The 14,787-nt window shown below is 39.7% G+C and overlaps 1 protein-coding gene across 2 annotated transcripts in view; it reads right to left on the reverse strand.

Annotated features, from left to right (window-relative positions):
• Window positions 1–14,787, reverse strand: part of FSHR (follicle stimulating hormone receptor) — an 82,272-nt gene that overhangs the window by 26,898 nt on the left and 40,587 nt on the right. For both annotated transcript variants that reach the window (XM_010213464.2, XM_088532160.1), the window contains exons 3-4: window positions 1,186–1,260; window positions 739–813 (exon numbers count right to left, since the gene is read on the reverse strand). In XM_010213464.2, coding sequence (XP_010211766.1) covers window positions 739–813; window positions 1,186–1,260 — 150 coding nt within the window. The remainder of the gene's footprint in view (window positions 1–738; window positions 814–1,185; window positions 1,261–14,787) is intronic.

Here is a 14,787-nt window from a genome sequence, read left to right on the forward strand (position 1 = left end):
GATACATAGAAGAGCAGAGATTATTAGTCATGTTAAGATCGCATGCTAAAAGCTGTGAAAATGTTTTTGGATAATAGTTTATTTTAAGGATGCGCTCCGTTATCACTGAATTATGACAGCAGGCCCATGGGAGCAGATGTGGCAACCACAGATGAGCAAACTGCATTCCTGATGAGGCTGGCTAATGAAATAAAATTACACCACAAACCATACATTTGTATTCAGAAGTTTTAATTAGCTCACATCAAGTGTTAATGAAAACAACTGCTAAAGTAGTACCATTGTTAAAGCAAGAAGAATTTGAATGCTTATGACCATGCATATGAAGTATAAGAGGGGGCAAAGTCATAACAAAGGTGGATGAAAGTGATTTTGTCCCAGAGCTCTTGAGAGGAATTACAATCAAAATGCTTTGGGCAATTCCATTTGCTCAGATCATTGCCCTGGTCAGAAAGTGCTCATGCAATAGCAATAAAAAGGGCCCAGATCCTTTTCTCACCTCTCAGGTTCAACCTGTTGCCTAGGAAGGCCCAGGAATTTTGTGTGTGGGAATGACCCACGGAGGGTATTACATTCAACTTTTCTGAGGATTGAGAGTTAGAAACTGGTGGTGAAAATGGGGATCAATAATGTGCAACTAGTGGGGCGATCACCAGAACTGCTCAGTACAGCATGGACAGAAACACATCCCTATCATTTAAATATTCCGTGTTACTTTAAAAGAGAAAAAATTCTTACAAATATCTGAGGTTTGGAAGGTCTTGGAAAGCATCTTGATCAATGTATACAAGGTTGTTGGCCTTCTCAATTCTTCTGTAAAGAGAAAATGAAACATTACAGAAAATATATTATTTTATCAATTTTAAAATATCCATGGTTAGCCCAGCATGAAGACACACTGTATGTTAAGGGACCTTTCTTTTTTAGAGAAATAAATCTGCATGATTCCAGAAGAACAGCCTAGCATACACTAACAGACACAGTAAGATAAGATTTAGGCTGACTAGGAAAAGAAAGGGAAGGTTTGGATGAGAAAATGGAAGAGACAAGGAGATGTCAAATGTTCCTGTATCTGTACAAGTTCTTGAACCAAACTTACCTGAACCAAACTGAAGAACCTTAGATACTTGTCTATAACGAATCTTTGTAATTATCTTCTTTGAATTTAGATTGCTCATTACTTACATTTCATGTAGTTCGGGAAGGCTGGAAAACACATTTGCTTCTATGACCTCCAATGCATCATTCTGTGAGATCTCTCTGAAAAATAATTAAAGTCAGGATATTTCAAGCAATGCTGTCAATGGAAAGGTAACCAGAGACTGGACATATGAGAAATTTATATGGACCTTCTCCTTGATTACAGAGCAGTTTTAAAAACAGGCTAAACATCAGGTAAGAAAACAGATCCCAGATAGACTGAGAACCTGCCACCAAGACAACCAGTGGGAGCTGGAAACAGAACACATCACCTTCTCTGGACTAAGTTTGTACCCGAAAGAGTAGCCTAACACTTCCTGCTGTCATCATTCCCTGTGGATAGTACAAGGCAGCTATTTACTGGATCTCTGACATCACTAATTACCAACAGAGATTTAATGAAGATTTTAACTTGGTGAAGGAAAGATAAAAGGTGACTGCAGGGGAGCAAATAGAGCAAAAAGTTTCCCAAGAAATGTGACGTAGCTTCAGCTGTAGAACATAGTATTGTCTTGATCTGATGTGAACTACAGAGATCAAAATTAAATCAAGAGCAAAAACATGTTTTCTGAAAGAATTTGGAGACCACAGAAATGAAGAACTCTTCCAGACTCTGCAGAAAACCTTATTTGATCTTTTCTACATGCCCACCAACAGCTACAGAATGACAGAATATGAATGGCCAGCTTTCAGTGATCAGGACACCAGAACTTCAGCCTTTGCTGGCCCAAAGAACTTCTCTCTTTTCCTCCTTCATCTCTGGGCTTGCTCAGGCTCAGATATAATTGGAATGCAGGAGCTGTCCTGATAAACCAAGAGGGAATCACTGCTGTGCAACATGTCTCAGTCACATCTCTCCTGCTGACAGTGACCAGGAAAGTAAGATACAGGCAGCTATGCCAGAAAAATTTCCATTGCTGGTTTTGGAAATGGGGCAAAATTATGATTTTCCAGGATGATATCAGCTATGATCAGAAGGTAAAGTTTGTAATAGAGATATGACTCAAGGAATACTTGGATGGCCTCTTTTATTGGTAGTGTAAATACACACAGCTTTAGAAGGAAACCTTACAAAAAACCTCCAATTGAAAACTGACCATCACTTGTTGCTGAACACTTTGTTCTGTTGAAATTATGATAGCTGCAAATAGATTCAAACAGGAACAGAAACTATAGGTGCATAGTCAATAGTAAAACATGAAAAAATAATCACGAGAATTATTACATCATACAAAAAGAAATCATGCAAAATCAAATCATACAAAAAGAATCCCACTTTATTTGAGTTACATCTGAGCTGTACCTGACAATTTACATGCCCATGTGACACAAACAAAAGTCTTGCAAAAGAAAGTTGTTCATCTCACTTTTTTTTCTTTAAAAAATGCCTCAGTAGTTTTTTTACTTTAATAAAAAGCTCTCCTTCCTGCTTCCCCAAGATTTTTGCAAAAGAAATCCAGCTGTCATCAGCTGGGCTGACAGGCAGTCAGCAGGAGTGCTGATTTTCACCCATACTGTGATGACAACTGTATTTACTTAATAGACTGCTGAATCAGCATTTCAAAGCCTCAACAGGCTTATTCAGTTCATTGTTTAGGTTTCAGTAGCAACAAAACGCTTCACTGAGACTGGAATTATTTATACTATGCAAAGAGCATAGCCACTGCAAGGAATACAGGGTTGGAAAGTTTCCCATTTAAATAGATAGAAAAATTGCCACAAAACGAGAACTACTTGTTTAATGTCTCATGCAAGTCAGCAGGAGATCTAGGAAAAGAGTTTTCAGAGTCTTAATTCAATGTGGCCTGCCTCATCAAATTAGCTCATAAGCTTCCACCAAAATATTTTTCAAAGACTTTTTGAAGATCTCCCTGTTTTCTTTCACAATAATAAATATACAGATCAGTAGTAATCAATCATTACATTGTATGTACACGTCACTGCAATTCACTCAACTACAGCCTAGAAGATTTAAAGCTATAAAAGGTGTCTCAAACAGACCTTCAAGATTTTGTTTTTGATCTTTTTATGCTTGCTCTTGTTTGAAGATAAGCAATATATTTGCCATCTTCTACAATCTAAAAATAATTTGCCTAGAAAAAAAAAGAAAATTCTACAGCAAAAGCAGAAGGTTTTACACCAGCAATTCCATTTAATCAAGAGATCTCACATCAGAAAAATGCTAAGGAAAAGATCACCGGGGAAAAATGCCATGTTTTTTTTGCCTTGTGTGGGCAAACAGGCTTACCAAGAAACCACAATATGGGAGTGACACTGCTGTGGAGGGTAATAATAATCTTTTGTGACCCAATCTGTTATTTACTTTGGGAACAACTCGGAAAATGTAGCTATTTCAGATAAATGGTAACAAACTAAATGTTTCTGCATCAGAAGAATTTTTTGGCTTCCTAAGACTGTGATGGGTATGTGCTTGTTTCAAACAAAAAATATAAGATACAGATCTGATTAAAGTAGGGCACAAGCTAGCCATGACACTTTCAAAGATTAGGAGACTATTTGATTAAAAAGGAATGAGAGAGAGGGAGACAGAAATCTTTAAATGGCTTTAAAAAAAAGATTAGGTTTATAAAGAATTTAAATAACACTTGTATAAGTGAGATTCAGATATCTGTGGAATTACTTGGTTGTCATACAAATACTTCTAGTCACATGCATAAAGGCAACGGTAATTTTAATAGATAATTAAAACATGTCCATTTAAAATGCTCTTCCTGTCTTGCTACTCAGGCAAACAGCTACTGCAGCTATCATGGTCACGACTGGGACCCCCAGGCTAGGGCCATCCCTCCAAACAGGGCAAGCCAGCCTCCAAGAGCATTCACAGCTCTATTGAAATCAAAAGTGATCCACAAATAGGAAAAAAAATAAATAAAAAAGGAAAGAGAATTCAGTAAAAATGTTTTACAGGGGATAATGGTTTGCTTTATTTTTTATCAGAAGTTAGCTGAAGACTTTAGGGTGTGACAAGGTCACACAATAAAAGAAAAACCTCTCATTTACTACTGATATAGTAAGATGTAATCAATATTTATTATTTCCAAGCAATTGATTGCAGTGTACTGTTTCATCATCAACTTATGATGATCTAAGATGGTGGAGCTTTTGCAATGGATAATCTCAACTCCCTTTCACTGCCAGCTAAACTTTCTCACTGCTTCACTTGCTTTTTTTTATGCTGGGAGCTTAACTGCAGGCAATGCTGCTGGATGCTCACAGTGTCTGCGACAGAGCAGTGTGCAGAACAGGAAACATTTCCCTTCAAAATATCTACTTTCAATAAAATCAAGGTATATTGAAATGGTCATTTAAACACTTCTATTAGCAAAGGATTTATAGTTCATGGCAGTTTCTTCATAGCCCTTTAAAGAAAATCTCCTACATTAATCAAAGTCTTACAGCAAAAGCAAGCATTAAACTCACAAACTAATGGTTTTACAGCCAAGTGATCTCACATTTCAAATTAATGAAAGAATAAAAGACTGGACATTTATACGTCTTTTATGACAAAAATTACTTTCAGGATCAGAGTGGGGCACACACAAAGAGATAGGATTTTTTCCTCCTTTTAGGAAATGGAACTGTTCCTCCTTTCTAACTATTTAAAATGAAGGTGCAAATATAAATACGTATTAATATTCATTTATATTTTTAACAATAACTGTGGAATGGAAACTTCTGTCAGAAGAAAGACCAAGCACAGTCAGGGCAACACATCAGCTTGGCAGAGATCACAGCATCAGTCACTTATGTGGGCTATATGACGTGGACTCACAAGCATGAAGACCTTCAACTATCAAAACCAGAAACCAGAGTGACATTGGGTTGCACGAACTGTTGTCTGATGAGTTCAGCTGCAGTACTACTGCAGATACATTTTGGTATTTAATCTCACTGTAGACATCTAGATGGCACTCAGGTTTCTGGGGTGCTTGCCTGGGTGCTCTCACACAGACCCAGTAGGTGATGGGAAGGGGGGATCTCCTCCCTCGCTGGAGCCACACTGCTTCCCCGGCAAGGTTGACTGCATCCTGCTCCCTGCCAACATCTGGTTTTCCTTACCAAGCTCCTGCACAACAGAGGTACCAAGACTGACTACCTCACTTGCTGGCATCCATCCCAGCTGGGACTTCTGGTCTTTTACCCTTGGCAACAAGTGGGGTTGCTCAATGTGGTGGATGGGATGGATGGTCTATGATCCTCCAAGCAAACATTTTTCACTGCGTGGTCATTTGCAGTTACTAGCGGTATTGGTACCAGTTACTGTGGCAGAGTGCAGTGGTCTCATACTCTGCACTGCAGCAAAGCTGGTTTAGCTCTGTGTCAATTCAAGAGAAGGGAAGAAACAAACCTACTTTGCTTTTTTCCTTTCTTTAAATGCACATACTCTTTAGAGTTTTTCTGCAGTTGTATCAGACAATTTGCTAAGTCAGTTTTACCTGGAGCTATGACTAATATCAAAATTTAAATCACGATTAAGGAAAAATCAGCAGCGGTGTGGGCATCTCACATGCATGCTTACATGCATGCTCACACACAACCACACACACAAAATCCTGCCCAGGGTTCACCAAATGAGCAACCACTGTGACAGGTCTGAACTGAACGCCAACACATGCAGCACTGGGCAGCCATCACCTCAGCGTGACATCCAGAGAAACCTAGCCAAACCCTTATTTCTCATCATGTCAGCAGAAGCAGGCCAACCTGGAATCTCCTTTAGAAAACCTCCCTCTGAAGCAACAGCAAAATGCTACTACATTGATTTAAGTGGGTTACGAAAAAAAGTTACCTTTCTTAAAACTATTAGACATTTGTCACCTTTTTAAAATGGGTGCTTGACACTTCTTTCTGCCCTTTTTCTTGTGAACATGAAAAACTTGTCTCCTTATCATGATTTATTGAACACAAGGGAGTTGCAGGCTAATGTATCTTAGCAGTTATTGACATTTCAAATACGAATTCAAACACTAACTCTTCTCATCTATACTTTTACGAAGATATCCACATATGTTATAGTGATCTGACTGGATAAGTAGGACAACCCTTTAAGGAATATTAACAGTGATTTCACACTTAAAGCAAAAGTGTGTATACATAAGGCTTTGATGAAGGTTATCTGGTGGCACCAATGCCTTGTCTTCCTGCCTTCATATTCTCAAGAAAATTATTGCAGGCCCTGGAATAATAAAATGCAAATTTGCACACACCTGAAGCACTGAAGCACACTGAAGCAAAGGGGATTTTATTTCTATCAGAGCTTTGGCACCATGCGAGCAATCCAAACAAAACTCTGTTGAGGGTTTGGTTGCATCAAATTAATTGTCCATGTAACTGTATTAGATTGGTCTCTCTAATCTGAAAAAAGTGCATGATTAGTCTGCAAAATTGGAACTGATTATGACTGGATTCAAAAGCAGAAGTCACGTCATTATAGGAATTGATTTTATAATCAGTACAGTTTGGTGGGATAGATATATCCTCACACTGTAGTAAGCATATATAATATTAATTTTAGTTTATTTTCAGTAAAACTGATAATGTGTGAAGCCTTGTGAGTTGTGCAAACAGCAGCCCTCTTGCAGGATGAGGTCCTCTGAGGAAACGAGCTCACTGCACAAGTCGGGGCTTCAAGGCCCAGGCAAGCGCATATCCTGACTGTGCACCATCATTCCTCCACTCAGTATCACAAATGGATAGCTGAAACCTCATGATTGCCTTATCTGCCTAAACTTAAGTTCCCAATCTCCCCTTCTGACTAAGCAATTCCAGGTTGCTTTTAATAGATGAATGATGACAGGGGGCAGCCTCTTTCCAGTGGTGGCCATCAACAGAACTAGAGCAAACGGCCACAGGCTAAAATACCAAAAGTTCCACAGGAATTAAAGGAAAAATTTATTAGCAGTGAGAGTGATGGAGCACTGGAACAAGCTGCCAAGAGAGGTTGTGGAATCTCCATCTCTGGAGATCTTCAAAACCCGCTTGGACGCAGTCCTGTGCCACATGCTCTAGGTGACCCTGCAGGTGCAGGGGGTTGGACTAGATGATCCCTAGAGGTCCCTTCCAACCTTAAGGATTCTACGACTCTATGACTGTCCTCGTGCTGGCCAGGTATGCAATTTGGCAAGGTGCAAAATCCCAGGACAATGGCTGAAATGTGGCTAGAGCAGTGCAGTGCCTATACCTTTCAGGCACTGACTGTATGCATTCAGGCATCTATATTTAGGTGGCAAATTAGGGGGCCTCACCTCTTGATGCAATAAAACCAGGTACAGAAACCCCTCTGGGCAGCACTCCAGAGGAGACACACCTGTGAGTCCTTGGTCCTCCCACATGCAGCACCCAGAGACAGGAGCCTTGTAACTCAGGGTCCTTGAGCCACTGGGGCAGACATAATAAATTTTAAAAACACTAAATTACTAAATTTTACCATTGATTAGGAAAAATTTCAGAGAAAGTAGAAGTATGTGAATTCTCTAAAATAAAAGCACTCTCCCCAACAATGACAACTCTTTCTCAGACACGACGAGTGTTGGAGGATTTTGAGATTAAGCTGAGAGACTGACAGACAAAAAAGTTTTTATTTTTCAGCTGAGAAAGACTTCCCCATTCAAAGATGCTGACATAAGCTTTACGCCCATCTAGTAATCCCTCTCAAAGAACTGGGCTAGGAGCATTTATTGCCACTCATCTTTTATTATCTCATGGCTATGGTATTCTGCTAATGATGAAGAGTTTTACAAAGAATGACCTGGGAAGATGAAGGAATTGCATTTGGGTTGATCATTCAAGAGGGCAGCTGAATGAGCCAACTGGAAAGCTAACTTCATGGCAGATCGATTCTTCTACGACCTGAATACTTTTCCCAAAGTAAAATATGGTTCAAATTCATTTCTGGAGAAAATGACTGTCTTGGAATCAGAGAACATTTAGTCTCCAGGACCCAAAGTCTTCTAATGGCTTTTCAACACATCATCTTGATCTTTTCAACATCTTGAAGCAGATGTTCTCAGACACTTTCACAATTAGTTTAGAAATATTTAACAAAACACAGGCAGAAGAAATGCCTCTGGAGCATACTTCATTACTACCTCCAAAACATTACAGAGAAGATCAGAAGTGCCCCAGATATGCAATATGAAACTTTTTAAGCTAGGAAAAAAACCCTCAGTTCTGGCATTAAAAATGTTCTCAGAATTATGAGTGAACCCTGGATACTCACCAGAGCAAATCATGCAGTACCTTACACCCACTTCACTGCAAATAAATCTTCATCCAAGGTGTTAGTTTTTTTTTAACCATCTCAGGCATTAATATTTTTTCTTCATTTACTGTAAATTTAAACTAAGGATTACCTAGACGTTGAGCTAGCATTTGTTTGGCGTGGGTACTGATTTCACCCATCCTGAGAAAAAAGTTATAATCACATTAAACAATATTGCAAATACAGACATTATCTTTTAGCTGCCAACACCATCCACTACATCTTCCAAATACCTTCTTGAAGGGATTCAGGGCTTCTGGTAGTCAATCTTACAGACTCCCTGTGAAACACCTTTTCCAGCATGGAGACTCCCATCTTTCTTCTTTACATTCATTCTTTCCTCCCATGAAAACTATCTACTACTCTTGTGTTTTACATCTAATTATAGTCTTGACATTACGAACTCTTATCCATGAGCTTTACCTCAAGGTTGAGCTGATATCCTATTGCATACATACGTGCGTAATTGGGACCCTCAGGAAGAAGCTAACCAGGAAAAGGATTTTCTTTTGTGCCTCTAAAGTCACATCCAAACCTTGTAACAGAATGACAGAACAGCAGGAGCACTAGCAAGAAGCTGTTGTGTCAAAAGCTTTATGAAACAAGTATGCAAAGTAGGTGACTTAAATGACTATCATACAGTGGCTTCAAAAGCAGAATTACCATTACCATTAAGCCCAAACCTGCAGGTTCTGTGTCAGAGAATGCAGAGGTGACATACTATACAAACCCAGGAATTACTCACAATCCTTAACTCTTTTACCAAGTGGCTAATGTCAGCAAAGAGGAGCTTCATCTAGAGTCTTATTCAATAAATTACTAAACTAGTCTCTAATATGAAACTGTAGAAAAATCATAGACATCCACCTGAGTGTCCCTGACACAAAAAACCTCCTTAACTTGCAAGCACAGCAAGGCTGCACACAGATAAACAAGTCTTTTCTGGGGGGAAAGGAATATGTCATAGAACTTGGGCAATCCCCCAATGTATTAACATATTTTTATATTTGTGCAGATATATACGCATTATCCCAAAGAGCATTAAAGATAATAGACTCTTGGCCACATGAAACTGCTTATTTTCTAATATCAGTGAGCAGCTGACTTTCTGCATGCCTACTGCCATTTGCCAGGAAGTTGCTCACGTTCTCCATGAAGGGCCTCTGCCATGACTACAGATGTAACTCAGGCTGGCAGAGGCACTCAAAAAACAAGGGCATTGTGGTGTCCATTCAGCACCAGTGCTGTCATCTGTTGCAAAAAAGTTCTCGCACCTGAGCGCCCAGTGTCAATTTCTGGGTGCTTGGGAATGACCTGCTGTCCCAGGAAAGGGTGTTTTGGACTCCCTGGGTGCCTCTCTCTGGGTGCACTACATCGGTTCGTATATAAACGATGGCATGAAAAGAAGTTTTAGAGTCAACTAAATGATTTAATGCTGGCTCTGCAGGCTGGCTGTGGTTTAGAGACGTGGTATGGAAATGATTCTCCCCAGGTCAATCCCCAATGCCCATCCCAAGCGGGGAGTTTTTAGTCATGGCTCTCTGAGGGCTCCCTTGCTGGTGATGTGAAGCACGAACTCCAGAATGGCAGGATCAGGACTTTCTTCCATGGTGGCACCTGTTTAACTTCAAGGAGCAGGCAAAACCCCAAAAAAGATGCTTTTGCATTTGAAGATGTGCACACACATCTTCATTTTTATCTTACCTCCAGTTAAATGAAAGTAACTCTGTATGTGTGCACATCCTGCGTAGTAAAAGGGAGAATCCTGCATTTATTTATGAGACATATTCAAAAAGATTCATGCTAAGAATGGCTGCATTTTTTTGCTCATCTTTATGTGCTGAAATCAATTTAAGGACATGCATACTGTGGGCACTGGAAGTTGCAGAGAAACCTACATCCACCTGAATACTGCTTGAACTCAGTCCTACCTCCCATGCAGCCCTGCGATTCTGCTAGATAATTTTGCCACACGTTCATACTGCCCACAAGGGCAGCAACAGCATGCGTGTTTGTATGTTCTTATCTTCTCCTTCTTCTCCTTAAAGGCCTGCAGATGTTAGAACTAGTAGATTCTCTGTGGGACATGACTGGTTAGTAAGGGGCCAAGCAGAGATGAAGGACACCTGTTAAATAGGGAAAATGCTCTTGATTTTTCTTTGGATCACACTGAGCTAAGAAATAAGGGGAAAAGAATTTATAGCTTGTGACTGGTGACATCCTCCAGTAATCCACAAGTCAGGCACAGCACAGCCAAAGCAATGCAATCTTCCCCCAGCATCCACAACGTGGCTTGGTCACCCACTGAGATACCCTCTCCATTTCAGAGTCATTTCAAGCTCTGGCCAAGAGACGCTGCTGATTAAAGGCAGTTGCAGCAGTTGTGATTTAGATGAATCACAGTCTCCTGAGGATACAGGCTGAGATCACCATCTCACTGTATGCAAGCCACCAACCCGCCCATGTGAAAATAAAGCCTTAATCACTCATATGTGGACAAGTGACCTAGAAATGCTGAGGTTCAAAGTCCTGTTACCTTCCGCTTGAGTCATTCTCCCATCATATGAAGCTTATTGTGACATATTTTGTGGGGGTTAAAGCGGGGGAGAACAACCAAAAGTCTATTTTGTCCTTTAGTGATAAAATTATGCATAGCTCAGAGAACAGACAAATAAAAGAACAAAATGCCCGTGAAAGAGGGAAATGCGGCAGCAAGGGAAAAACTCTTGTTGCATATTATATCTTCATTTGAATTTCAGAATTAATCTGCATGAATTATATTTTTAATTTGTTTAACTATGTTAATAGTCAGCATGCACAAGTGGTTTTAGCAGTATTTTCGCTTTATATGTATGACTCAAGAATTACCATAGCAACTTGCTTCCTAATTAGCCTTCAGTTACAAACAATCAATACAATTAGACAAGGTCATCGCTGGAGTAAGCTCTACAGATTTTTAAAATAGGCTCCTGAGAGTCAGTAGTCAGTAATGACATGAAGAAGAGGGACAGACTCCTGGACAATCTTCCCCAAAGGATGGCTGCTATTCTCTTATTACTTGCTGTCTTAGGAACAAAAGAAGTTGTAGCAAACGATAACTTTGTCACTTACCAGACTGCAGAAAGCTTTTAACCTGCCAATAAATTCTCAAAATATGGAGGTTAGAAGTGTTTTTAGATTTGCATTTAAAAAGACATCTTGCTCTCATGTTGCTGGGATTGACTAAGACTTGATACTGTCACAAAACAAGAATAGCTATGGCTTAGATTTTCATCAATGGGTTTACATCTGAAATCAATTCCTCTATATGAGAAGGACCCTGAAGCCTGCAGTAAGAGGAGCCTGGCAGTGCACGGGGAATATGCTGCCTAAGGCTTGGGCCTGTGCTGTGCTCAGCTGGGATGCCATTTGGAAGCACTCCCTTCAGTGACCCGAACAATTGCTCATCACTGACCATCTCATCCTCATTTTTACAGAGTGTTCCAATCGTTAACATGTTCCCTCTTATCCTGAAAGCACAGTGCCTGGCAACACAGTAGGATGGAAACATAAGGTGCTATTCAGAGGTACTCCAAGTCCCAGGAACTTGGGAACAACAAACCAGGCTCCCTGATACTGACAGATGAAGGTTCATGAAGAGCGACTTTACTTCTTAGCATGCTTAAGCCTGCTACCAAGAAACACAGAGGGGAACGAGTTATTTTTAAATAAACATCATGTGTTGTCAATGATGCCTAGGCACAGAGCTGCCACAGATGAATTATGATTTATTTATTTGCCTCAGTGCAAAAATTTGCTGCTACTCAGCTCTCCTCCTCTAACAAAGGGTACTCTTACATGAGGCCGGCCTTCAGCCTCAGCTCATCCTCACTCGTGGCATCAGCAGCAGAAGTGAATATGCTGTTGGAGCAGCAACATTCTCCATCACAATCACCTTCCCCAGAAAGTGTCGGCTCAAGCAACAGCACCAAATGGGATGGGACTGTTGCAAAAAAGGTGGATATGGGCACACGTAACAAATACACAGCGAAAATGTAGTGACCTGAAAGTGTGGAGGGTCTGTACGAACACACTTCAAGTTGGAAGCTTTGAGGGCATGTATGCCTTTCCATCACACTTGGGGTTGCTCCTCAATGCAGATTTTCATCTGCTCCTCAATGCAGATTTCCTTCTCTGGGCTGGGACCTTCCAAGCTTCTCCTCTCCAAAGAGGCTCAGTAGCCCACAAAGGGGGGGCCTTTCCTCCAGAAAGCTCTGCCTCTGCCAGGTTTCCTAAAAAGCATCGTTTAATCATCAACAGAAGTAATAAATAAGCAAATTCCGTCGAGCACATCCATGCTTGCCCCTTCTCACGGCTCAGATGGGAAAAGCCACAATCTTAAAAATCAAACATCAGAAGTCTTAAAAGTATGGAAAATAAAGCCAAAAAACATATCACCACATATCTCTCTCAAAAGAGATGAGATTGATGAAACGATTAGACATCTTCACATGTAATGAGCACCTTCAATTCATGGTTGCCGCTTTAAGATGAAGGTGTAAATCTTTACTCCACAAGTTCAGAGTTGCATTCTCCTCTGTTTTAGTGGAGAAACTTCACAACACAAAGGCAACAGGGAGAGAACATCACCATTGAACATCTATTACCTGTTTGTTATTACAGGTTTCTCTCCTCCTTAGAGCAGAAAACACCCTATGAGACAAACAAAATATATCCTCCTTCCAGATGCATTATTCTGTGATTGTTCTATAAAAGTTCTTGGGAATGTCCTCCTTTAGCAATTGATAGCAACAGCTATCAGGGAGGAGGCTCTGAATGAGGACAACCACCAGCCTGCCACAGTCTCCACCAGTCTCCACTGCTGACTGCATTCAGCAAAACATGAAGATGCACAGGCACCAACAGTTCTTAATCAGCCTGCATTTCTCCTGCAATCTTTTGTAATTTCTGTCAACAGTGCCAGCTCCTTTAAACAGTCACAGTATTTTGTGGCTCAGGATTTTTCTTTCATTCTAAATTCTAGCGGCTTAATTATTTTCCAGCCAACTGGACTACTAAAAATATATATATTTCATGAGTATACTACCTACATGAGTAAACTACTTACCACTCTTTATTATGTAGAAATCAAAACCAAATATTCACAGCATTTTGTGAGCACATCACTCTAGGCTTGTCCACGATGAATCCCTGGATTTATACCTGGGATGAATTGGGACCAGCAGTCTCTTTTGTACAAAATCAAAATGCTGCTCACTAATAACAATGAAATTCTCAACTGCCTCTCCACTGAGCAAAACAGCCATCAGACTAATGATTAAATCCACATCAATCATTTGGCATAATAGAAACAAAGGCAATGCAATATAATGTTGTCAGAGAATCAACATCTCCTGCTTAGAAAATAAATGTCTCGACTTCATCTCAACATTTGTTTTCTAAAAAAGGTGAGGTTTGTATCAGCATTTGTATATCAGTAGGAAACAATACTTCATTGCAATATGTCAATTCCACTAACATTATTACTTAAATAAACAGAAAGCTAGATAAAATTTACAGCAAAAAGTTTTTTTAAATCCTCCTGAAACTGAATTTCCATTTCCGATCCTGTACCAACCTTCCTCCAACTAACAAACAATATTTAGTAAATGACAGCAATCAATGTTAAGAATATTCCTTTTTAGAGCAAATCAGACACAATTTCAAGTCAGTCACATCTTTTGCACTAATCATCCACTATTACAGAGAGAAACACATACCTATCAGAGTATTAGAAAAAAATCTATAACAGCTGTTTATTAACAACAACAACACAAAAATATTTCCTTAAAAAAACATATATTCTTCATAACAGAAGTCTTTAAAGCAAGCACAGCAATTGGAAATGTCTTTCAGACACAGCATTACTAAGGCTCTTCGCCCCCACCCAGATTCCCCGGACTCTCACCAGCACAAGGCCACGGTGCATCAGAGCCACGAACCCTTATAAGCAAGTCTGGCAACTAGAGGAAATAGAGATGTTTGAACTGAACAGCCATTTGAAATGTAATTCTGAATGCAAATATTTGACTTTCCTGATTTAACTCAAATTTCACAAAAATATATATAAATATATATATTTTTTGGTACGACAAAGACCATCATCTTATAGCAATGCCCCTTACGACCATCCTTTTTATAAAGCTTATTGACTTTAATGTTAACTTCATATTTACAATTCTTTTTGCTTTCAAGTCAGCATACTTTATCCTGAATGCTTTCCAGAAATACTGGAAGTATATTTGATTAAGACACAAAAGACAAAT

This window comes from Tinamus guttatus, unplaced genomic scaffold (genome assembly GCF_059628265.1).
Source record: "Tinamus guttatus ecotype Peru unplaced genomic scaffold, ASM5962826v1 Tinamus_guttatus_pri_ptg000456l, whole genome shotgun sequence".
Classification (NCBI taxonomy): Eukaryota; Metazoa; Chordata; class Aves; order Tinamiformes; family Tinamidae; genus Tinamus; species Tinamus guttatus.